Below are 24682 nucleotides of genomic sequence, written 5' to 3'. Positions count from 1 at the left end.
CATGGCCGGCTTTCTCAGGCATGATGAGGGCACTCATACTCTGTCTCTGGCTGCAAGGACTAGCTTTCAGTGTTCTCCTGCAGCACCTCGCTCCCCTTCAAGGGAGACGGCAGTGGCCACTCTCTCCAAAGGAATCCCTCCTCCATCCTCCCCACTGCAGTCCCTCTGACCCTTTTCTCTCTCCTCGATCCAGATGAGGGTCAAGAATGCAGGTACATAAACCACCCCCCCTTGGGGTATGCTGTCATTGTTACTTTTGAAGCCGAGCAAGGGGACCTCTTAAAGACCCAGTTATTCCCAAGATCTAGTTGATTTCCTCATCAGCTAACCTTCTGAGCTCCTTGCTTACAGCCCAGGTGAGCTTTCCCATCCCAGAGTTTCCTGGAGGACTGTGGGGAGGGTTGTGGCATAGCTGAGAAAGGACAAGTTTGAAGTAAATCAATCCATGCTTCTTTACGCAGAGGATTTCTTCCTCTAGTGTGCTGTCCCATCTGACAGCCCATTGCCACCGAAGGCCAGCACCACATGGAGGCTCCACACTCAGCACCCACACGGCATCCTCGTAAATGGAGGCTGACCCCGCTGGCGAGGCCACTTCCTTGGTTTTAGGAAAGACCACTTCCTTGGTGCCCACCCATGTGCACCACTGGCAGGTTAAAAGATGCTCCCCTGAACCAAAGAGGAGAAGCACAGTCTAGGATCTGTGGTTCACCTGCTCATCACTAACCTTATGGCACCTCCATATAAATCTGTCCTCAGGTCCCAACAGCCAAACACTGAGCCCTGCGTAGGATGAGAAAACTGAGCCACAGATTGGTGACTCACCAGTGAGAGACCACACAATGAGTCAGACAGAGGAGGCCTGGGGACAAGCTTTTTAAAACTGAATTCTCTGGACTGGTTCTAGAGAACCACCCTTGAAGGGGAGAAGGCTCCAGGGTAAATGGGTGGGAAGGCAGGTCAAGACACCAAACTCCCCATTAGAGAACAATGACGTTTTTGCACGACTCACAGAGAGCTTGGGGGTTTGTGCAACAGATTCTAATGTTGCTTTGTAATCCCTGACCCCACTTACTGATAACAAATCCTTCAGTCATCCCAGGTGTGCTGCCTGCCTCAGTGACTCATCACAGTTCATTTCCTTATCAAATCACTAGCAAATGCTTGTGCTTTGGCATTGATGACACCCTGGATGCAGAAGGACTGTCAGGGCACGTGGTGATGATAACGAGAGCAGCAGTTGAGGACACAGGCTTGCTTATTACACAAGGGTTTAAATTCTGGTTTGATGGGATCTTAGGCCAGTCACTTGCTTCATTTTTTCCATCATTAAAACAGAAATAATACTGTGCTTGAAGAATTGCATGAAGGAATAAATTAGATGATGTTTATAAATGGCCCAGAATGTGGTAAGTTCTCTAAAATTGTATAAATATCATATTAGTCATTACAGATTTGTGTTTCCATTGATGATTATTCTTTCTCACAATTTTTCTCTTTCCTTACAGAGTTAGATAATCCTTTTGGGGAGGCATAAAAATTAAATTTGTGCAAACATACAAAAAAAAAATCAAGTAGCAGAAAGGGTTAAACCACTCAGAGCAAACTCCTTGAGAGAAGGGCCACATTTGGCAGAAAGTGCTTGGAGAGTGGTTATCAAGAAATCAAAGGCTGAATGGTGTGTATGTCCACACAAACATTTTTGGAGTTTGTGTCATGCCTATTTGGACACAGTCATTCATCAAGCAAGAACCTATGCGCATAGTTCAGCACCAGACATTGAGTGAGACACAACTTGGCTACCTGCACACAAAGTAACATGAAAAGAAGCACATGCTCAGGGGTGGAGGGATTCAAGTACACCAAGTGACCAGTATGCTTAGGATGGTCCTGAAAAATGTTTCTGAGGCAGAATTGGGAACTGGGTCATGACAGAGTTGGTGGGATCTGCCAACAGGCAGGATGAGGTGGGGCATCAGGAAGCGGGAGAGCACTGGAAATGGCCCGGGGGCCACAATGCTGGGCAGAAAAGGGCAGCAAGGAGACGGGCCCCAGGCAGCCTGACTGCAGAGTTTGTGAGAGCAGAGGGTGAGCAGTGAAAACCACAGAGAGAGACATTGTCACCCACAGAGACAGTGTCTGGCTGCCAGGCTGAGTCCCTGTGGCCTCTGTCAGCTGGGCCCTTCCTGGGAGAGGGATAAGCATGCTTGGCTCCTTCTGGGCCTGAGAGGGCCGAGACACAGAAGGGAAAGAAGCAGCTCCACTGATCGAGGTTTTATGACCGTGGCCCAATCTGAAGTCCTCACTCTTCACTGTGCAGATGAATCAGCAGGAGAATGTAGGTTCCTTGGCCCCACTGCTAGATATGGATTCCTAGATCTGGGGTGCATTTTACAAGCACCCCCAGGTGCCTCTAGAAAATACAGGCTGAGAGGAAAGTGTCACAGGCTTTTCTGAATGCGAGGATGCCATCAAAAAACTTCATAAACCATATAGGTGGATTTTTATGTTGGTTTGAGAAAATACATAAGAAGTAAAACTATTCAGTAACATTTTGAGATGCACTTGTAGTTTATTCATCTCATCTCAACAAGGGCACATATGTTTGAAAAGTAATATGATATGTGGTGGGAGTAGGATGTACTGTTAATTCAGAATGTAGACAATGGTTTGGCGTCCTCTACATTAGGATGTTATCATCCACAGACACCCATGTTTATAGTTCACGAGTTGAAAACCACTGGCCTAAGTCTAAGATTCTAATTAGAGAGAGGTGTTATGGCCAGTTGGCTGACTTCTGGTTATTTTGCCTGTATTTGAAACCTAATAGGGAATCCTGGCTGAGCAAGAACCACTACTTCAGGTAATCCTGCCAAAAAAAAAAAAAAAAAAAAAAGTGACATTGCTCTTTTTCCTTCCCCGATGCATCTGTTTTTCTCCACTGATTTGCAAGAGGGCTGAGGAGTTTCCTAGGAGAGGGGGGAAAACAGAAAACACAAATCCTGTTTACCAGTCAGGTCTAAATTCGATGCATATGGACTGTCAGATAAGAGTCAGTCTGGCCAAGAGGAACTGGATTCTCCTGAATAGAATCATCCATCAGGCCCCACACGACCAGGACTGAGAACCATGTTCCCAGATCTACTGGTAGCTGATAGTAGACCTTGGCCTGCCCCTGTCATAATGTGCAGCTGGAAAGGAATATGTGTGTGAGCTTAAACAGAGTTTTACTAAACACACCAACTCTGTGTGGCTGATGCTGTTGGACTCCTGGCTGAGGGGGACACAGAGGAGCTTCCTTCTCTCTTGGTGAGGATGGGGAGAGCATCCTGCCCTGGGAAGCAGCTGCACGGTTTGTCAAGCAACTACCAGCTCTGCTTCTTGGACACATGTGAACATTCTGGGACCTTTCAGCAATATTTTAGAGGTGTCTTCTATCAACAATTGCTTTTCCTAAGCCCAGACAGGTAGAGTCTCAGCGCCCTGGAGACTTAGGTACCCCACATAAATGTGATTACGTGGGGGATGTCTGGGATGTTCAGACCATAGAAATAGAAATAGGCTGGGAACAATGTCAAGTAAGTATTCTCTGGAGGTTGCTTTGTTCTCTAGGTTTAATAGTTGTTCACTGCAATGGTGTCCTCCAAGACAAAAGCCTGGTTCTCATGCCAGCCACGGGGGCACCCACAGCCACCATCTCTTTTTATGCCAGTCCCAGGGGGATGGGAGGTGAATCCAAGTGCACCTCCCCTGCAGAGTGCCCCCTGTGCTGTGCTGGTGGCTTCTGGTTTCCCTGGGAACGGCTGGTGTTTAGCTTCAGATGTGCAGGAGAGACATGGGGGATTGACCGCGGGGGATTCTGCAGGGCCCAGAGGCATTCTTCCTCTCGCTCTGCTGCCTGGGGTCCTCCCAAGCTTTCAGTGAAGGCGGTGACAAAATATGCAGTGTGGCTGTGCAGAGTATCCTTAAACTTCTGCCACAACACTGTTTCCACAGGGAAATAGCATAGAACTGCTGAAATACAGTAGTGCCCCCTTAGCCACTGTGTTTGCATTCCTTCATTTCCTGTGTGCCAGGCACCATCCTGGTACTGGGTTATGAAGACGCATGAAACTCACCTCTTGTCCTCTCTCCCTCAGGCCAGAAGCTCAGTCCGGTGACCACTGGTCTCTATCCTGGTGTCTCAGACCAGGCTGAACTCTTTCTGCCTCTGGGTGAGCCCATTCTGGACACCTCTGACTTGGGTTTTGCTAGGAATGAAAGTAAGATGGCCATGAGATGCAAACAGCAGCCTGGTGCGGGGCTGGAAAACTGTTGGCAGGAATGTGAAGACAAGATCTTGGTTCAAGATTTTTGAAACATTCTTCCCCTGTTCTTAGGGTGAGGAGGAAAAGTTGTCATCCCAGATTGTGGGGATGGAAAAATCCATTCTTCATTAAGGGGACACAGTGCAGAGGGCCTGACCCTTGCAGGCAACCCAGTGGTTATACTCTGGGTGCTGAGAGGCGGAGGTCAGCTCTTCCCAGCACTCAGAACTGGGATCCAGGGTGCTGGAGGGGGCTGCTGGCTGTCCACAGAAGCATTAGGTCTTCCTCCCCTTCTTTTCCAACCAAAGGCATGTTTCTTATGAATACTACAAAGGCAGAAAGGGGACAACCCTCCTCTCCTGGCCCCACTTACAGAACACCTACGTGCTGACACCAGGCTAAGAAACCCCACATCTATAACCATCTTCTCCGTGTTTTAAGCTTTTATGTCCCCTCCTTGCACCTGATATCTTACCGCATCATTCTCTGAAAAAACAGATCCATCAGGCAAGTGCAATCCGCTCACATCAGCAGCCAGAGTCCAAGCAGGAAGCAGAACCTCTCTAAATGCTTAAAAGGGGAATCTCCTACCAGAATATGGCTATGGAGAAGATGGGGGATGAGAGAAACAAGACAGGAGGTGACAGGCAACCCCGAGGTTAATCTCAGCAGCAAGCTGCTGGCATCTTCGGCTACATGGAGAAAGGGCGGAGGTGGTGTTCCCCCAGCTGAAGTGCTGGACGCACTCCCTGACACCAGCCCATGGGGGACATGCCTGTAGGAAGCAGGTGCCAAGGATGAGAAGCAGCTGCTCCAGGGATTTCACCCCAACAGGGAGGGTGGAGGAATACCCCTGCCTCTCCCTTCCTCCCAGTTGGTCTCCTATCAGCATCTCCACTGACTGCATCCACAGGGATGCCAGCTGACCAGGAGCTGGGAGATGCAGGCTGCTGCCCGTGCTGTGCAGAGGGAAACAGCGGAAGAGCATAGGACATTGTCAAGGGCCAGACAGCAGGGACAGAAACATCACATTAATAAGTCTCCACTAAACAATCTCTCAGGTAGGAATCTGTTAACCCATTTTTCTGGTGAGGAAATTGGAGTTTACAAGGGTTTGAAAAATTGCCATGGGTCCTTAAAGCTGAAATGTTTTGGCATCCGACCTAATCTAAGCTCTGCCAGAGATTTAAACTGTCAAATCTTATTTTCTCTCCTGATGGGAGATCTGGGTAAGCTTTATTGAAAGTTGGCCAGATCCATCTTTAGACTAAATCAAAGGTTTTTAATTTAATTTTTGAAAACCACAATAAATGGGACATGTATTTGTTTCAAAGAGTAAACAACTAAATAAAGCAAGCCTGTGGTCTGCTGGAGCTTGACAGCCACTCAGTCAATAGAACAGGTGCGGGGCCCCCAGGGACCACACAGTGGCTCGGTAGCGTGGAAGGAGCCCCATCAGGGTTTGGTCAAGGCTGCCTGAGGTCAATTTCTTCCATGTACAATTTCTCTGTAGCATGTGGTACTGTTTGATAGCATTTTACCCACAGAACTTCTTTCACAATTGCAGTCAATCCTCTCAAACTCTGCTGCGGTTTTATCAGCTAAGTTCACATAATACTCTAAATTCTCGGTCACACCGAGTTGTATGAGCATTTATGCCGTTGTCCCTGTCCAACAGTGTTGTTCTAGATTTCCCACAGCTGTGTCAGTGGGCCATGAAGGAGCCTGCAGGGACAGCTGTGCTGTGCCTGCCTGTACCCCTTCCTCAGGGAAGCCTTCTCTGATCCCCAAGCCAGGTCACTCAATGCCCCTCTTCACTCTCCACTCAGCCTTCTGTGCAAGCCTCCACTGTGGGATCTAATGTCCTGCCTTGTAATGGCCTGTTTTCTCACATAGCTGCCCCGGTGGCTTGTGCGAACCCCTGGGGAAATGCCCTGGGCTTAGCACAGCACAGGCCACAGGGTAGACATGCAAGACAAATCTGAGGAACGAATGACTGAAAGGACATGTAGGAATCCAGGATATTCCTACCATATGCCTCAGTGGGAAGAATGTGCAACCGGCATCCATCAGACCTGGAATTACATGCCAGGTGTGCGATCCACCCAATGTGCAACCTTGGGTTGTCACCACGGGGTCTGAATGCCTGTATTCTCTTCCGTAAAATGGGAATAATATTATCGCCCTTAAAGGGTTGTTGTGGCTATTTAAAGAAGCAGCACTGCTCAATGATTATCATGTCCTTTCTCCCTTGACATTTTGAAAGGAAATTACTCTGTTTTACCCTAAAATATTTTTGGGTCACCAACAGAATTACATATTGCCATAGATAGGACATGGGTTTGAAGCAGGGTGATGATATGAACTAAGATTTAGTATAGGAAACAGAAATGGCTTCGAGTAACTCAAGAAGAAAGTGATTTAATGCAAGGAATTAAGGAAATAAGAAATTGTCAGAAGGACTGGAAGAGTGGATGCCAAGGGCAACTTTACTGGACTGTTGAGTTCAAGGGCATCCAGTCCACCGTAGCTGCCATGCCCATGTCAGGAAGCTGCTGCTCCAATCACACATGCTACCCCCACTGCCTCATGATCTTTAGTTGCTATAAATTGTGTGTTAGTTTTCTATTGCTGCATGACCACAAACCTAGTAGCTGAAAACAACATGCATTTATTATCTCCCATTTTTTGTGGGTTGGGAATCTGGGCACAGCTTAGGAGTCCATCCACCACACCTTGTTTGCCAGAAGCTCTAGCAGCAGGAAGATGACTTCCCCTCACTTCTGCCTTCCGTGTCATTTACAGATGCATCTTATAGCAAAGAAGAATTTACATCCATAACCCTAACTGCAAAGGATTTTGGAAAATGTCATGGACACATTTCCAACCTCCCTAACTAGACAGAAGGTAGAATTGTAGTTGAGAAAGTCAATTCAAAATATCAAAACCAATGATGACATTTATTTAGCATGATACTGAATATCTACTCTAGCGAACAATCTTATTCATATGATAATACAACACACATTGTATACTTACTGTGTAAGAATTAGTATTTTAAGATGGTTAAGAGCTTGAGCTCATAGTCAGATTGCCTGGGTTTGAATTCTGGTTCAGTCTAAAAATCCTCATCTGTAAAGTGGGCATCATAATCACACTTGTATTCCAGGTTCAGGTCCAGACCACTGAAATAAAGAGAGCAGCACAATAAAGTGAGTCAAATGAATTTTTAAATTTTCCAGCGCTTATCAAAGTCATGTTTATATTATACTTAGTCTATTAAGTGTGCAATAGTGTTACATCTTTTAAAACAACAATGTATATGCCTTAATTAAAAAACAGTTCATTACTACAAAATGCTAACGGTCATCTGAGTTTTCAGCAAGTTGCAATCTTTTGCTGGTGGAGGGTCTTGCCTCAGTGTTGATGGCTGCTGACTGATCAGGGTGATAGTTGCTGAAAGTTGGGGTGGCTGTGGCCACTTCTTAAAATAAGACAACAGTGAAGTTTGTTGCCTTGATCGATTTTCCCTTCCATGTACAATTTCTCTGTAGCATGTGGTACTGTTTGATAGCATTTTACCCACAGAACTTCTTTCACAATTGCAGTCAATCCTCTCAAACTCTGCTGCTGTTTTATCAGCTAAGTTCACATATTATTCTAAATTCTTTGTTGTCATTTCAACCACCTTCACAGCATCTCCACCAGGAGTAGGTTCCATTTCAAGAAACCACTTTCTTTGCTCATCTATAAGAAGCAGCTTCTCATTCATTAAATTTTGATCATGAAATCACAGCACATTTTCAGCTCCACTTTGAATTATAGTTCTCTTGCTATTTCTACCACACCTACAGTTTCTTTCCCCACTGAAGTAATGAACCCCTTAAAGTCATCTGTGAGGGGTGGAATTGACTTCTTCCAAATTCTTGTTAATGTAGGTATTTTGCCTCTTCCCACAGATCACGAATGTTCTTAGTGGCATCTAGAATGGTGAATCTTTCCAGAAAGATTTAATGTAATTAGCTCAGAGCTATCAGAGTAATCACTTTCTATGGCAGCTATAGATTTGCAAAATGTTTTTCTTAAATAACAAGACTTGAAGGTTGACATGACTCCTTGACGCATGGGCTGCAGAATGGAAGTTGTGTAAGCAGGCATGAAAACAACACTAATTTCACTGTACATCTCCCTGGGAGCTCTGGGGTGACCAGATTCATTATCAATGAGCAAGAATATTTTGAAAGGAATCTTTTTTCCTGAGCAGGAGGTATCAACAGTGAGCTTAAAATATTTAGTAAACTACGCTGTGAACAAATGTGCTGTCATGCAGGCTTTGTTACTTCATTTATAGGGCACATGCAGAATATATTTAGCATAAATCTTAAAGGCCCTGGGATTTTCAGAATAGTCATTGAGCATCGGTTTCAACTTAGAATCACAAGCTGCATTAACCCCTAACAAGAGAGTCAGCCTATTCTTTGAAGCTTTGAATCCAGGCATTGACTTCTCCACTACAGCTATAAAAGTTCTGGAAGGCATCTTCTTGCAATATGAAGCTCTTTGGTCTGCACTGAAAATCTATTGTTTAATGTAGCCACCTTCATTAATAATCTTAGCTTGATCTGGATAATTGGGTACAGCTTCTACACTAGCACTTGCTACTTCACCTTGCAATTTATGTTATGCAGGTAGCTTCTCTAAACCTTATGAACCACTGCTTGCTTTGAACTTTTCTTCTCCAGCTTCCTCACCTCTCACAGCCTCATAGAATTGAAGAGAGTTAGAGCCTTGCTCTGGATTAGGCTCTGGTTTAGGGGAATGTCGTGGGTGGTTTGATCTTCTATCCAAACCACTGAAACTTTCTCCAAATCAGCAGTAAGGCTGTTTTGCTTTCTTATCATTCCTGTGTTCCCTGGACTGGCACTTTTAATTTCCTTTAAGAACTTTTCCTGTGCATTCACAACTTGGCTAACTGCTTGGTGCAAGAGACCTAGCTTTCAGCCTATCTCAGTTTTCAATGTGCCTTCCTCACTAAACTTAATCATTTCTAGCTCTTGATTACAGCTAGTACCCAAGAGTGAGACTCGTCACTCTTCCTTTCACTTTGAACACTTAGAAGCCATTGTAGGGTTTTAATTGGTCTGATTTCAATATTGTTGTGTCCTGGGGAATAGGGAGATTTGAGGAGAAAAAAAGAGAGAGATGGGGGAATGGCTGGTCCTGGAGCAGTCAGAACACACACCATTTATCAACTAAGCTCGCTGTCTTATACGGGTATAGTTCATGCAGTCCCAAAACAATTACAGCAGTAACTCAAAGATCACAGAGCACCGTAACAAATATAATCATAATGAAAAACTCTGAAATATTGTGAGAATTACCAAATTGTGACACAGAGACAGAGTGAGAGGATGCTGTTGGAAAAATGGCACCAATGGACTTGATAGAGGGTCTCCACAAAACTTCAATTTGCAAAAAATGCAATATATGTGAAGCACAATAAAGTGAAGTATGCCTGTCATCATACAGAGTGTCTGGCAGAGTTAGTGCTCAATAAAGGTCAGGTGTCATCATTCCTATGGACCAAACATTTTCTTCTTTTCAGCACATTATTTCCTTTGGTCTCCACTATAGCAGTATGAAGTAGCTGCTGTTATTCCCATTTTACAGATGAGGAAATAGTCTCAGAGAGATTACACAACTTCCCAAAGGTTAGTGAAGCCAGTTATTGGCAGAGTTCATAGCTCTTAAGCATTAGGCTAAACTGTCTCCTCTTTACTTTTTAAAGATAGATTTGATTTTTATAAATGGCCATAATCATAACAGCAGGAATAATAAATAATCCCTTTAAATTGTGTACAATTTTACAAATTGTATACAACTTTACAACGTACAAAGTACTTTCTCATTTGAGCCTTCCAATAGAATGCTGTAATATGTATTTGTTGTTTTATTTGAAAATATTTAATTTTGCAAAGGAGAAAAAGAAAAACGTTAGATAAATGAAATTCATAAAATATGTTAGAAATAATGGCATGTATATATTTAACACAGAAAGGGCCAAGAGACGCCTAATATTCATAAGACACTCAATATTCATGAGGCACCTGTGCGCTAAATACCAGTGATATAAAAATATGCGCAAGGCTTGAGGCACTAAATATCCTCGTAACACTAAGTAGACACAAACAATCAATGTTTATGAGGCCTAATTCAGCCACAAATTGATGACTCCATCCATTCTGGCTCCATGTGTCCTCTGCCAGCTCATGGCTACCTACCATCCATGGCTGCTCAGCAGGCTAACTGTCAAGGATGGCTATTGGTCTGGTGTACTACTCCAGTAGAGCAAGGGAGTGTTCAGGGCTCTTTCTGTCTGTGGGTCCCTTTGCTTGAACTTCAGCTCTGGCCCTGGAACCAAGCCACAGGCAGGGAAAGCTGAGGTAGCAGAGAGTGAGACAAGACAGACAGACTCGGCCTACCCCAGGATTTGGGTAATGTGGTCCTTTCACCTGACTTGTACCTTATCTCAGAGTGCTGGTATCTTTCTCCTTTTACATTGGTTTTATAATTCATGTGATTTGAGCATCTTAATTTGGTTAGTGAGCCTTTCTGTTCTGTGACCCCTGGTAAGAAGTACCAGCTTGCCTGATTGTGACCTTAGAGGCTGCCATTGCATCTAAGTAATTTCTTACATGAGAAAGGATGGGGGTTAGATAAGTATCATGATCCTCTCTATATATAAGAATATTAAGAATTACAGAGGGTATGAGGCTAATCTGAGGTCACACAGCTATTAAGTTATTTGATTAGAATTCACACCTAAGTTTCTCCAACTCCAACTCTACTTTTTTTTAAATTAAGGTATCATTTAAATACAATCTTATGCAGTTTTCACATGAGCAACATCATGGTTTCATCATTCACCCATAGTATCAAGTCCCCCCACCCCACTGCAGTCACTGTCTATCAGCGTAGTAAGATGCTGTAGTCATTACTTGTCTTCTCCATGATGTACTGCCTTACCCATGACCTACCTAAATTGTGAGTGCTAATTATAATACCCCTTAATCCCCTTCTCCCTCCCTCGCCACCCACCCTTCCAGCCCTTCCCACTTGGTAACCACTAGTCCCTTCTTGGAGTCTATGAGTCTGAGGCTGTTTTGTTCCTTCAGTTTTGCTTTGTTGTTATACTCCACAAATGACTGAAATCATTTGATACTTGTCTTTCTCTGTCTGCAAACCTAGTTCTTTTTACTCTAACCAAGATCCTAATACCAAAAAGAAAAAGAAAACAAAAGAAAATCAGGGGGGTGCTATAAAAAAATGAATCAGATTTTTCTTATGGGCCTTTAAAGACAATTGGCAAAGAATTCCAAGGCTGTTCTGAGCAGAGGGGTCAGAGCAGAACAAGCCATCATTTTGGTAAAGGCTTTATTTTTATGGAGCCACACTCGGCATGTCCTTAATAGGGGCCTCTCGTTTCAGATGTACAGTCACCCTACCTCTGTTCCTCATCGGTTTTGTAAACAGTCTCCTCATGGGCAAGGCTCCCAGCCAACAGACACGTGGAGGCTCTGGTGCTGTTAGGAATTAAGTCCAGCCAAGGGGAGGCATGAGCCAGAATGCGTTCTCTTGTCTTTATGTCCTTTCCCAAAACTGGATTCCTGGCCAGACACTATCACTCTCAGAGATTTTGCCTGGGTGTTTGCTCTCGCTCTTTTAACTGTTGACTTTTGGATCAACTCTAGGTTGGCACAGGTATGAAACTCGCTTTCCCCAAATTAATAGTTAACTTGAATAAGTACTTTTTCATCTTTCTTCCATTCCCTTCCTTCCTACCTTTGAAACCATGTGCAAATAAATGTTGCTGGCCAAACGGCCTCTTTAGAGAGGGAAGGCTCCCCAGTAAAGGCAAAACAGACATCCCCATTTCATCTGTGTCAATTCCCAAGCTCTCAATGGCAATGTCAATCTTTACAGAGGAGGAAATGGGTAAACCTCAATGGAACCTTGCAAATAATTTTCAGCAATCATTAGACACACAAAATGTGTGGTTTTCTGCAAATTTGCACTTGCTTTGCTCTGGCTTCCCTTCCACCCTACCCATTTTACCTCCTTCAATTGCTCAGCAGATCACTAGGCTAGAAAAACATATAGTGATTATAACTTATGGTTATGAAAAGTGATAGTTATTAACATGGAAAATGGGCATAGTACAATTCTGCACACATTTTTTAAATTGTGCTGTTGTGCATGCGTGTTTGCACGTGTGCAGGCCCACACAGAAAATAAGGAAAAAATCTGGAAGGAGAGACAACAAAATGCTTAAACATACTTATGGAGGACTTACAGATTAATTTGTACTTGATTTTTTTATCATCATTCTCTATATTAAAATAAATTATTACAACTGTCTTTCCATGCTTTTACAATTTTTAGAAGCTGCGCAGTTTCCATTTTGAAGAGAAATAACAATGTTTGACAAGGTCTTTACTGTTACCGAGGAGCTTTATTAAAAGCTAAATAGTCTCAGCTGAACTTCATAATATCCCTTGGAAGTCAATATCATCTTTATATCCATTATATAGGTGACTCAGACAGACTGTTGTATACAAGGTACTCAATAGCAAGAAACAGCTACTAAATAGCAAAACAGAGGCAAACAGGTATTTTTGACTTCCAAGCCCATGTTCTTTCCACTCTGCCACAGCCATACTGTGTGAGCACTTTCAACACTGTTTCCCCACTTCCAGTCAACAACTGCTCTGTAGCATGGCAATTCCAGGGGAGGCAATAAATGAAAATCCTGTCCCCCACGAGCTCACAGTCTAGAGCAGGGGTTCTCAGCCCCATGTGCTCATTAGATTCACCCTCAACTGCTTTTAAAACCTTGATGCCTGGCCATACTTCAGATGTTCTTCAAAGCTCCTCAGATGATTCCAGTGTGCAGCTAAGCTGAGAATAACTGGCCTACCAGGGGGCTGCACATCCACAGATGCACAGATCCCATGGGAGAGAAAATACACTTGAGTATGACAGTTCACTGCCTTGTTTCCAGCAATCGTTTCCTGAAATTTTGTGGGTCCTTGGCATATGGATCTCTTTGCATGGATGTCAGGACAATTTAAGACGATAAATTTAAGACTATAAAGCCATAAATAGCTTTTAGTGTTTATCCTTGAAATCAGTTGGAAATAGCTCCTCATCTTCTTCCTGTCTGTGCAGCTAAGGCAGTACCACGTACCAAAGAGAACTACAGACGTGGGACTCTGAAGACGGGTATAGCCCTGACTCAGGTGGCAAGAAACAGTGGTTTGGGACAAGTCGCTTCTCTCTGGCTCTGGTTCTTCCTCTATAAAATAAAAGAGTCTAATTAGATACAGCCTTATAGTCTCTTCAGCTCAAATTTCCTGTAATTTTGACATGTAACCCTAGATTGCTACAAAGCAGGTAGTCCGGGAGAGAGAATGAATTTAAAACCTACCTGTTTTAGCTACCTATTGCTACATTAAAAATCACCTCAAACTTAGTGGCTTCAAACAATTTTTTTTTTTCTGATTCTGTGGATAGCATGGGAGGTTCTTCCGCTGGTTTTGCCTGGGCTCAGGGGCAGCTATAGGCAGCGGGAGCTCAGCTGAAGCTGAGACATCCAAATGGGTCTACCGCAGCTGGCAGTTGGTGCTGGGTGTGGGCTGGAGAGCCTTAGCTCTGCTCCACATGACCTCTCATCCTCCAGGACGGCCTGGCCCTCCTTCGCATATGGCGGTCTCAGAATTCCAAGGTGGTAAGAGTGAAGCTGCAAAGCCTCCTGAAGCCTAGGTTCTGGAACTCCCACAATGTCACTTCAGCCATAATCTATTAGAGTAAATCACAGGGTTATCCCAGAAACTAAAAAAAAAAAAAAAAGAAGAGAAGATGGAGGAATAGACTCTACCTCTTGATGAGAAAGGCAGCAATGACAGGTTGCAAAGGGGTGTGGACGGAGGGAGGTGTGATTCATAGGTGGCCTTTTTATAAAGATCCTATTATTTTTTCCCAGAGTTGCCATATAATGCAGGGTTAACCATATTCTTTGGCTATGAAACAGTCTGGTTTCAAACCCTGCTGGGGCCATTTACTTGTGGTATAGGACAAGGGACTTAAATTGCTCTGTGCCTGTTTACTTATTGGTAACTTGAGGAAGATAAACATAGTGTGCACCCCAGGGGGTGACTAACAAATAAATGTGATCATATCTGCAAAGCCCTTAACACCAGAAAATGTATCCTAAAAGTTCTCTGCTCTTACTGCCTGCCCTGATTTTCTTCAGGAAGTGAAGGAGCTGCTTCACCCAGTAGCGTGCAGTAAAGGCAGTAACCTTTCTCTCTCTCCCTCCCAGCATTACCCTTGGTTAGACTGTGGCTGCTTGTAGCAAATCTGAGGGGTTCAAATTTATTTGGTACTGGTTATCATTTAGTTCATTGACACACACACACAGCATCTCTTCCGTGAAAGGCCCAGCTCTGGGCATTGATCTTAAAACAAGGGATGTGACTTGCGGCCTCTGTGGAAGGAAGGTACTTCTGGCGTGAATGGCTCTTGTTCCCTGGCAGCCCTTGGCTCCTGATGGTCCAGCTGAGCAGCTCTCTGCTCCCTGGGAAGCTCAGTGCCCCCTGCACACAGCAGGCTACTACTCACTGGTCTTGGCTCCCACCTGGCCTCATCTGACCGAGGGCTGCAGGGGCCCTCAGGTCTCTGGTGTGGTCCAACCTGTTGTTCAGTGCCTGAGGTGCACAGACTCCCTAGGTTAACTCTTAACTGTGACTTTTATCTGTGACTTGGTCGCCAGGAATATGTGACATAAGGTTTCTCCAAGGCATTTCAACCATCCCTAGCAGTCTGACTCAAGGGTTTTGGAGTTCGACAGACATAGGTCAAATCTCTATACTGATACCTACTAGCATCTTGACTTAGAGCAGGTGGGATAACTTCACTGAAATCAGTTGTTCCCTCTATAAAATGGGGACAGTATAATCTACCTTACAAGGTTGCTGCAAAGATTAAAAAGAAGAATATAGGGGGAAGTCTAGTAACCATAATGTTGCTTATGTAATTGTACATTAATGATACCAAAATTTTTAAAAATGTAAAAAAAAAAAGAATATAAAGCACCCAGCACAGGGTCTGGATATTAGTAAGATTAAATTAAATAATTTGTACAAAGTACCTAAAGGCTCAGGGTATATAATAGGTCCTCACAAAAATGTTACTTCCCTTTCAGTATCAGGGTCAGTCTCAGCCTGAAGCTATTCATTCATATTTATTAATCTATTCAACAAACCATTGCCCATCCTACAGACAATAATGAAGGCATATCAGATTCTGAGCTTGAAGTTCCATGAAGGCAGGGATCCTGGCTTTCTGTCACTCATTGCTTAAAAGCTCCCTAGTACAATGCCTGAAACACAGTAAGTGTAGAAGAAGTAATTGTTGAAGAAAAGATAATCTGGTCTGTGCCATCACTGACTTTGGATTTAAAGAGAAGGTGAGAAATTGCATAAATAAGGAATTCCAGGTAATTCAAGTGAACTGAGAAGAGCAAAGTTTGTAGATAAACCTACACCCTGCTGGGGGCTAAGGCAAAGCTTCAAGGGGGAGGTGCAGAATGAACTTTGAGGAATGAGGACAATTTCAAAGTGCAAATATGAGAAAGAATCCAAAACAGGAAGGAGGACCACGTTTAACCCATGGCTAACATTTTAGCCATTCTTCCAAATATACAAATTTACAAAAAATATAAATTGAACCAAATTCAATCATTATTCTGACACACTTTATTTCAACAGTAATTGTGTTTTGTAGTATGTCAGCTTGAAGATAATTTCCAAGAATTTTAGGTAACTTAAAAAAATCCTGGACTGATAGTACATTGAGTTAATTAGTAGATTTAATTAGATGCCAAGATTATTTCTGAAAAGCAAGAATACTGAAACTGTAGTAGTGTAATTTAAGCTTACATAATTTTGCTTATTTTTATATGCTACAGAGAGGCTAAATATATTTGGATCTGTTAATAAATGTGTGTATGTTTTACCATTTTGAGAAGCTGTCCTATACAGGATGTGTGATGAATATAGAAAGTTATAGGCCTAAAAAGGGATTTAACTGTGGTCAGAGCTGGCTATGTTTGATTGGTTTATTCATGAGATTTTCATTATCTTTGAGGTATTATACACCTGTCGGTAAATTGTAGGTGACGAACATGCAAACTCTGTCTTGCCTGGTAGAGAATGACTTCCTTCCTCCTTGTGGAGAAAACAGTTTTGGTACCTACCTGCAAATGGGACTGGATCCTTGCCCAAACTGTCAGTTTTCCAAGTTATCTCACTTCTGCCTGATGGCATCACCAAGAACTACAATCCAACTATTCTTACACCTGTCAGGACTCTCAGTTTAGTTCTGCAGCTGCCGATTTTCCCCAGGATCTAAATAAGTCCTGCAAGCTGAAGCTGGACAACTTGATATAAATCTCAAAGAACTCACTATTGCAGCAGATCATGCATGAGCCAGAATTTGCTTGGACAAGCCACCATCTGAACTACTAAGTCTGGCAAAATGTCTGGACCATGCATGCACTTTTTTGAGAGGTAACCTAGACTGTGGACCACTACATGACCAAGAGCATGGGCATCCTCACTCAAGAGCTTTCAGAAACTCAGTGAGCAATGCTGCCTAACTGGATGGTTTTCCTCCACTGGTCTTTTGAAATCCATTGGACTGGTTACCCTCAGGGTTTCAACTTGTGGTTCATTACTTTAATCAACTTCTTAAATTAATATTTATCTTTTTCACTTTAAGCATTCTTCTTTCAAGTTGCCTGATCATCAGGACTCTAACTGACCTTTGCCATTACCTCTCTGCAGATGATTCAAGTCGTTTTGCAAGAATAAAGGCAACAAAAAGTCCTTCAGAGACTATTTCTTAAACCCTGCTTCACTCTATTCAGGGGGTTCATGATCACCTCTGAGTTGCTCAGTGACAATCAATGTTTATTCATTTTGAACAAAAAGGTAAACTGACAATGTTGAACTTTACCTGAGTACTGTGCTCTCAGAAAACAGAGATGGTTAAGAAATTCCTGTATTTTTGTTCTCTGAAAGCACTCTACTCTTTTGCGGTCCCAGAAACAGCAAAGCTCTCCTATAAACTAAAATAAGTCCCATCTCTAGCCTCCTTCTTAAGACTGTGGATGACCCCTTGTTCACCTGCCTTTATTGAAATCCCAGGTCCCCTTCCTTCTCTTAGAGAACTTCCTCCTTAATGACCAACCTCCCTATTACAGTAGGTTGAGTAAAGTCATCTCCTTACTTAACAGTCTGTTTTGTTTCTCACACTCAGAAATTGTTGACTTCTGCCAAGAGGAACAACTCCCAGGATGGCTGTCCCTGTGCCGAGGATGGCACGGGGAGGCTTGGGAAGTGCCTGGGTCCTTGATGACATTGTTACATTGCTGTACTAGTCAATCCTCTTATTCTGCCTCACTTCTAGACTTATTATTGTGGGAGATAATATGTTTAAGTTGTTTATGCTTTATGTTATTTGCTGGTGGGTATTCTGTTTTGAAACCTCAAATGCCCCAATAGGAACTTTGGGTTCCAGAGTAAAGAAAACTTGTGCCTGGAAAGCTGGCAAACATTTGAGAAAAATAATTGCCTGTTCTGTGTGGACAGATAGGGCTTTAGAGAGACTCAGGGGTTCCTGTGTCCCTTTGTGGCACTGGAGTTGTAAAATCATTCCTGAGAGGCCAAGACTGTCACATTCCCAGAAGGGGCTTTCAGATATGAATGAAGAATGATTCCACAGCCTGTGTGGATAGATGACTGAGGACCCTCACTGAGCCAATGCCCTCTGTACCTCCACCAAGTACTTAGAAGCATCTCTAGGGCATCATGGGCATGCTCAAATGGCCTGAGATTGACTTTCTCAGGTAGAGTGATAGCTCAAAGTAGAAATTCCATGCAATTATAGAAACAAAAGTTATTTGGTAGATTATTTGAACCAGTTATAAATGTGGAGGTCACTACCCTTCAGGTAGATTCATACTCACCCCCACCAACCTCTCTTACTCCCCTCATATACCAGGAAAAGAAAGTTATTGCTGGAACCGCATGCCCACTGCTATTGCTATTGTCACTGTGTGCCTGGGTTGGTAGAATCCTGATGGGTACAGTTAGTGTGGACCCTGGCCCTGGTGATAGGTGGCCAGCCCTGACCGTCACCCTTAGCGACAACTTGATTTATCACATCAATTTTTTGTCTGGGAAACAGAAAAGTGAAATAGGGTTGTACTAGTGCAATGTTTTTCATGGAATTTAGGTATGAAACAAGAATCTGTGGAAAGTCTAGTCACTGCTGGCTTATTTGCTGTACTGAGACCAAATTACTTCAGAGTGCAGCCTTCTTGCTTCCTATAACTTCAAAGCTAACCATTTCCTTTTTCTTCCATGAAATAATTTTGGACACTTTTCTAGAAGCTAAAGGATCACTTGCAATGTAAGTCCCAGCCTGTACCCCTAATCTCTTCTGTCTGAGGGAACTGCAGCAGTTAAAGAAAGGGGACACAGCTGTGTATAGCCAAGTTTAACAAAGTTCCTGCCAGTGAGGTTCTGAACTCTGGGACCAGCTCTTCAGGCTGTGCTCCTGGACTCGGTACCAAGGATTACTGCTGGGGCCAGAAAAACTCTAGTGGGCTGGTCTGGTTATTTCTGACTCCCATAAATCCTGGGTATCTGATCTGGAGCCAGAGCAGGACTCACAGGGGTGCAAGAGACACTGCCCTTCCTCTCCCTTGCTCTTCCCACTACAACCCCATACCATGCTCCATTTGAAGGAAAAGATAGACCAGATGACCAGGGCATAAAAAAGAGAGCCTAGTGAATAACAGAAGGTAACTGAGCCTCATACCATTTAAAGAATGTTTATAGAAAGCCTGACGAGGAAGAAAGAACTAAAAGAAGGCCAGAAAAGTACCCTCATGGGTTCTACTTTCTGCAATAGTGGAGTAGCGGAGAACAGGAAAGAGAGAGCACTTTCCCCCTACTCAGCCTCACCTACGGATTTGGGGTTACAACAAAGGTACCTCATGAGACCAGTAAGATGCAAAATCCTCTTCTGAGAGCCTTGAGGTCACTTAGCCACAGAACCTGTATCAACAGTCCGCACAGCTCAGACCCCTCATCACCTTTCTCAGGGGCCTCTGGGCTTACCACCAAAGGATATTTCAAAAAGCTTATTGACACATGACCTCCGGACTCATGAGCTGAGGGGTTTGAAGATGGCTACCTAGAGTGATGGTCTCCAAACTGAACTCCAGTCACTTGAGTTCCCAGGAGGAACCTTGGAGTCTCGACACGAATGGAGGGGGCAAGAGGATGGACGTGTTCCTAACCCCCAGTTGCAATTCAACCAGAGAAATCTAATTGTATCTGTTTCATATTTTGGGCTTGCAAGTAAAAATTTACTTGAGAAAGGATTCCACTGCTAGACACAATTATTTTGAAACCTCTGAGCTGGACGATGCATCTCAATGTCTGTCTGCCATCCCCATGCCTGGAACACCTTGACGGAGGGGCTACGTGGTTGAGGTTGGAAGTGGGTTCTGGGCACACACGTTTCAGAAACCTCACCAACGTGAAGGTGTATTTTACTAAGGGTCAGGATAGGAGGTAATCTGACTCAGCTTGTGACAACTATGTTTTGATAGAAAATTTCACTGTTATGTTTTCCCAGTAAAATAAAACATAGATCCTCTAAAATTTGGCCTGGAAGGAGAGTCTCCAGGTGGAAGATGGGAGTTGGACCTGGAAAGTCTTCTGTCCCTGTGGGTCTGAGCATTCTCTTCCTCCTCAAATGTTCTCAGTTTGCTCACTGCTCCCACTCCTCAGTGGTTCCCCACCATCCCAGGCAGGAAAGATGCTGCCCCCCCGACATCTTCCCATCTTTCTTTAAACATTTTTCCATTTTCCCCTTAAAATGGCAACAAGTCACTCCCACAGTCCCTCGGCTAAGAGGAGACTGGGACTTTCAAAGCAAGTGAATGTGAGGGAGAAAGCAAAGTGGAGGGAAAAAAAGTAGAAATCATTTCAATGATGCAATTTCCAAACCACAGGTTCTGATTCCACCTGAACTGAGTTGTTCTCAGGGATTTTTCCCTCCTCCCATGTTATGCAGGATCCGTGACTGGCAGTGAGTGAGCTACAGAAGAGGTAACACCACTTCCCAGAGCCTCTGCCTAGACCTTTACTTCAAAGCTCCCATCCTGTTGCCACATGGGTGGTGTTGTATGGACATCAACCACCTAAGATCTTCTATTTGTTTTTAATTAAAGTATTGTTGATATACAATCTTATATTGGTTTCAAATATACAACACAGTGGTTCACCAGTCACCGATATTGTTAAATCCCCACCCCCTCTCGTGTGGTTACTATCTGTCAACATAGATAGATGTTACAGAATCATTGACTATATGCCGTACTACTATCCCCATGACCAACTTATATTATGGTTGAGAATTTTATCCCCCTCACCCTCCCCACTTACTCACCTACCCTAACCCCTCCCCCTTGGTAACCACTAGTCACTTCTCAGTGTCTATGAGTCTAATGCTGTTTTGTTCCTTCTATTTTGCTTTGTTTTTATACTCCACAAGTAAGTTAAATCATATGTTATTTGTCTCTCTCCACCTGGCTTATTTCACTGAGCATAATATCCTCTAGTTCCATCCATGTTGTTGCAAATAGTAGGATTTCTTTTCTTTGTATAGCTACATAATATTCCATTGTGTATATGTCCCACATGTTCGTTGTCCATTCACCTATTGATGGACACTTAGGTTGCTTCCATATCTTGCCTACTGTAAATAATACAGTGATAAAGATAGGGGTGCAAACATTTTTTTGAATCAGGGATTTTGTTTTCTTTGGGCAAATTCCTAGAAGTGAAATTAATGGGTCAAATGGTGTTTCTGTTTTTTGAGGAAAAACTCCATATTGCTTTCCACAGTGGTTGTACCAATTTACATTCCCACCAACAGTGTAGGAGGGTTCCTATTTCTCCACATCCTCACTATCACTTGTTATTTTTGTCTTTTGGATAGTGACCATTCTAACGGGTGTGAGGTGGTATCTCACTGTGATTTTGATTTGCATTTCCCTGATGACTAGCAATGTGGAGCATCTTTTCATGTGCCTATTTCCTCTCTGGAGAAATGTCTGTTCAGGACCTCCACCCATTTTTTAGTCAGGATATTTGGGGTTTTTCTTGTTGAGGTGTATGAGTTCTTTATATATTTTGGATGTTATCCCCTTATCAGATTAATCATTTACAAATATATTCTTCATACTGTAGAGTATGCCTTTTTGTTCTGATGGTGTCCTTTGCTGTACAGAAGTTTTTTAATTTTATGTAGTCTCACTTGTTCATTTTTGCTTTTGTTTCCCTTGCCTGAGGAGATGTGTCCAGGAAAAAATAGCTCACGCTTATGTTTAAGAGATTTTTGCCTATATTTTCTTCTAAGAGTTTTGTGGTTTCATATCTTACATTCAGGTCTTTGACAGGATCTTTAACACATCTCAACTCTTTCCATTAACAAGATCAAAAGAGCATCCCCTCTCCTGACTATCTAAGCTTGGTTCTGACATAAATTTTTTCCCCAGTGATTGACAAGGATAATTTCATTCTTCAAGGGAGATTGCCCACCACAAACACTGACATGGCTTTACCCTTTAGGATCAAAAAGTCCACTGTTATCTTATCCTTTTATAACCAGATAGGGGAAATTATGTACCAAGATTCCTCTTATAAAGAACATTGTATTTTGGCTTGAAGGCTGTGGGAGGTGGAGTGGAAAAGCTGTATAAATCCTTGGGACTTGAAATTTTTCTACATGTATTTTTATTTTGAATCAACTGAAAGAAGTTTAAAAAAAAATCTTAATCCCTGGGCCTGGGTAATAGATGCGCTTTTCAATAAAAAAGAGAAGAATTTGAAGTTCCTATGGGTAATCCAGGAAATGAGGGAAGATGCTTTAGGCTGAATATGGCATGAGGGAGGAATTTGGAGAGAACAGAAATGTCTAAAAGTGGACTTTGGTGTGACTGCCATAAATTCTTTCTCTAATTCCTCTAAGAAATCTTGAGTAAGATCTACAATGGTCATGTCTGCTTTTGTGTGAGTGAATTCTTCTGGACATTGACTTTCATATCATCCTTGGTGCAACACAAAGACAGCACTGGAGAAATACAAAATCTAGAGACAAATGAGCCATGAGAGAATAAATTCTTGGGAAACAAATATTGGGAGAGACTGAGGGCTTTTCCCGGCTGTGAAACTGCACTGTGAGTGGAGTCTGGCTGGATCTCAGGGGTTAAAGAGGCCCTGCTTGGCTTCGGAGCTCCTCTGTGACAGATTAGCCTTATGACCCTTCCCTGGCTCCCATTGTCTAAAGTGTGTACTCCTTGGGGGAGAAGAGTTGCTCCTTCAAATACCTTTTTATCTTTCCTCAGACATCTTTCCATTTTCCTCCTAAAACAGCAACAAATCTCTTCCACAGATTCCTTAGCTAAGACTGGAATTTTCAAAACAACTAAATATTAGGAAGTGCATACAGGAAAAAACCTGAGTATAAATCAATTAAATGATGCAATTCCCAGACTACAGAGCTCTGAGTCTTCGTATGGATTACACATAAGGTCCATTCAAATTTGGTCTCCCCAGCTCTCCATTGTCATTTTAGCCAGCACCCCTGCTTATCACTATATCCTGAAGCATTACCACCATTAGGAAGCCTGAATAACCACACTCTCACCCCAGAAAGGTAGAACTGAACTGCTTCATGTTTCCCTGGAGCATAGCATACAAAATACTTGGGGTAAATATTTCTTAACATGCTTTTCTTCTCCAATAGATCAAGAGTCTCTAGCCCAGACACTAACTAACATGTGCCAGGGAAGTAGCAGAATCTCAATAAATGCTTGTTGAATTGAAAGGACTCCAAAGCAGGATGTAAACATGGAAAGGGAACAGGCAGACTAACGTGGACTGCCAGTTCTGCTATGTACTAGCTGGGTAACTTTGAACAATTTCCTTATTCTTTCAGAGTGCCAATTGCCTCATCCATTAATAACAGCTATATTGAAAAGTAGAGAGAAATTTAAAGTATGTAAAGTACCTGACCCATAGTAGATGCATAATAAGTAAGTGGACACTATTAATCAGTAGGCTGTCAAGATATTTTCTTTCTAGCAATGTAACACTTTAAAAAGAGTGAATAGTAGCAGAGCTGCTCTGACTTAGGGGGACTGCCTCAGAGTGCCCTTGGCCCAGCTACTTCTCCTTCCTGACACAGCTAACTCTCTGGCCCAGAACTGCAGGGCTCCCAGAGCACAAAGTAAAGTCTGCTCCCTTAGGCCACAGGGGTGACATGCAACTGGGAGTAGGGGAAACGATTTTAAGTGGCATAGAGACATGGTGTAAAATAACATTGATACCTAAATTAAAAAGTTATTTTCTTTTCAATTCTTTTTCATTTTTCTACTTCTTCAGGGGAAAAGTCTCAGTTTTGGGGCTAATATGTTTTTAACTCCTCTTTCTCCTCCCAAGACTCCAATATTCAAAGCACAGCAGACTACAGGCTCACAACCTTCAGCAGGAAACAGTACTGAGCTAGAATTTAACACTATGAATTTGTTCAGTTCCCATCATGCTCTCTAATTTGGGCAAATTATTTGACAACAAGCTTCACTTTCTTTATTTGGAAAGTGAGGATAATAATGCCTATTTCATTTGTGAGGCTTAACGTGGATTCATCCTCAATGTACTTATTGAGAGACATCTGTGTGCCAGGTAGCCTGGTGGCACGCAGTGGTAAACCAGACAGATGAGATCTTCGCCCTTGTGGATCTTCCAATCTAGAGGTAGCTAAAGATAAATAAAGGGACGATTTACTTATATAGTGTGGTTAGTGCCACAGGTGGTATGCAGGATGCTCAGGAAACACTTTAGAAGGATGCCTAACTTGGACTTGGAGGTTGGAGTGGTCAAAGAAGATTTCTTGGAAAAAACAGCAACTCAGCTGAGATCTGAAGAACTATTTAGTCCAAGAAAGAGGAGAGGGAACGTCATGTGCAAAGGACTAGAAGCAAGGGACACTGAAATAAAATAACTTGAGTTCCTAGTATAATGTCTGGGACATAAACATTACTCATAGACAGTAGTTAATATGGCATCAGCCTTTAGAACTATCACATGTCCTTGGCTTCAAGAGATATTAGAGTTATCTCTATATTCTCAGCACAAAAGCAGTTCCTGCCATATAAAAGATGCTCAGTAAGT

General features: G+C 42.9%; 1 protein-coding gene across 1 annotated transcript in view; it reads right to left on the bottom strand.

Moving 5' to 3' along the window:
* Positions 1-2552: 2552 nt before the first annotated feature.
* LOC108395114 (uncharacterized) overlaps positions 2553-24682 on the bottom strand; it is a 48807-nt gene continuing 26677 nt past the window's right edge. The window contains exons 3-5 of the mRNA XM_073215782.1: positions 7347-7492; positions 4119-4250; positions 2553-2969 (exon numbers count right to left, since the gene is read on the bottom strand). Coding sequence (XP_073071883.1) covers positions 7479-7492 — 14 coding nt within the window. The 3' untranslated portion in view covers positions 2553-2969; positions 4119-4250; positions 7347-7478. The remainder of the gene's footprint in view (positions 2970-4118; positions 4251-7346; positions 7493-24682) is intronic.

The sequence above is a fragment of the Manis javanica genome, chromosome 11, assembly GCF_040802235.1.
Source record: "Manis javanica isolate MJ-LG chromosome 11, MJ_LKY, whole genome shotgun sequence".
In the NCBI taxonomy this organism is placed as follows: Eukaryota; Metazoa; Chordata; class Mammalia; order Pholidota; family Manidae; genus Manis; species Manis javanica.
This window is presented reverse-complemented; position numbering and strand designations above follow the sequence as displayed.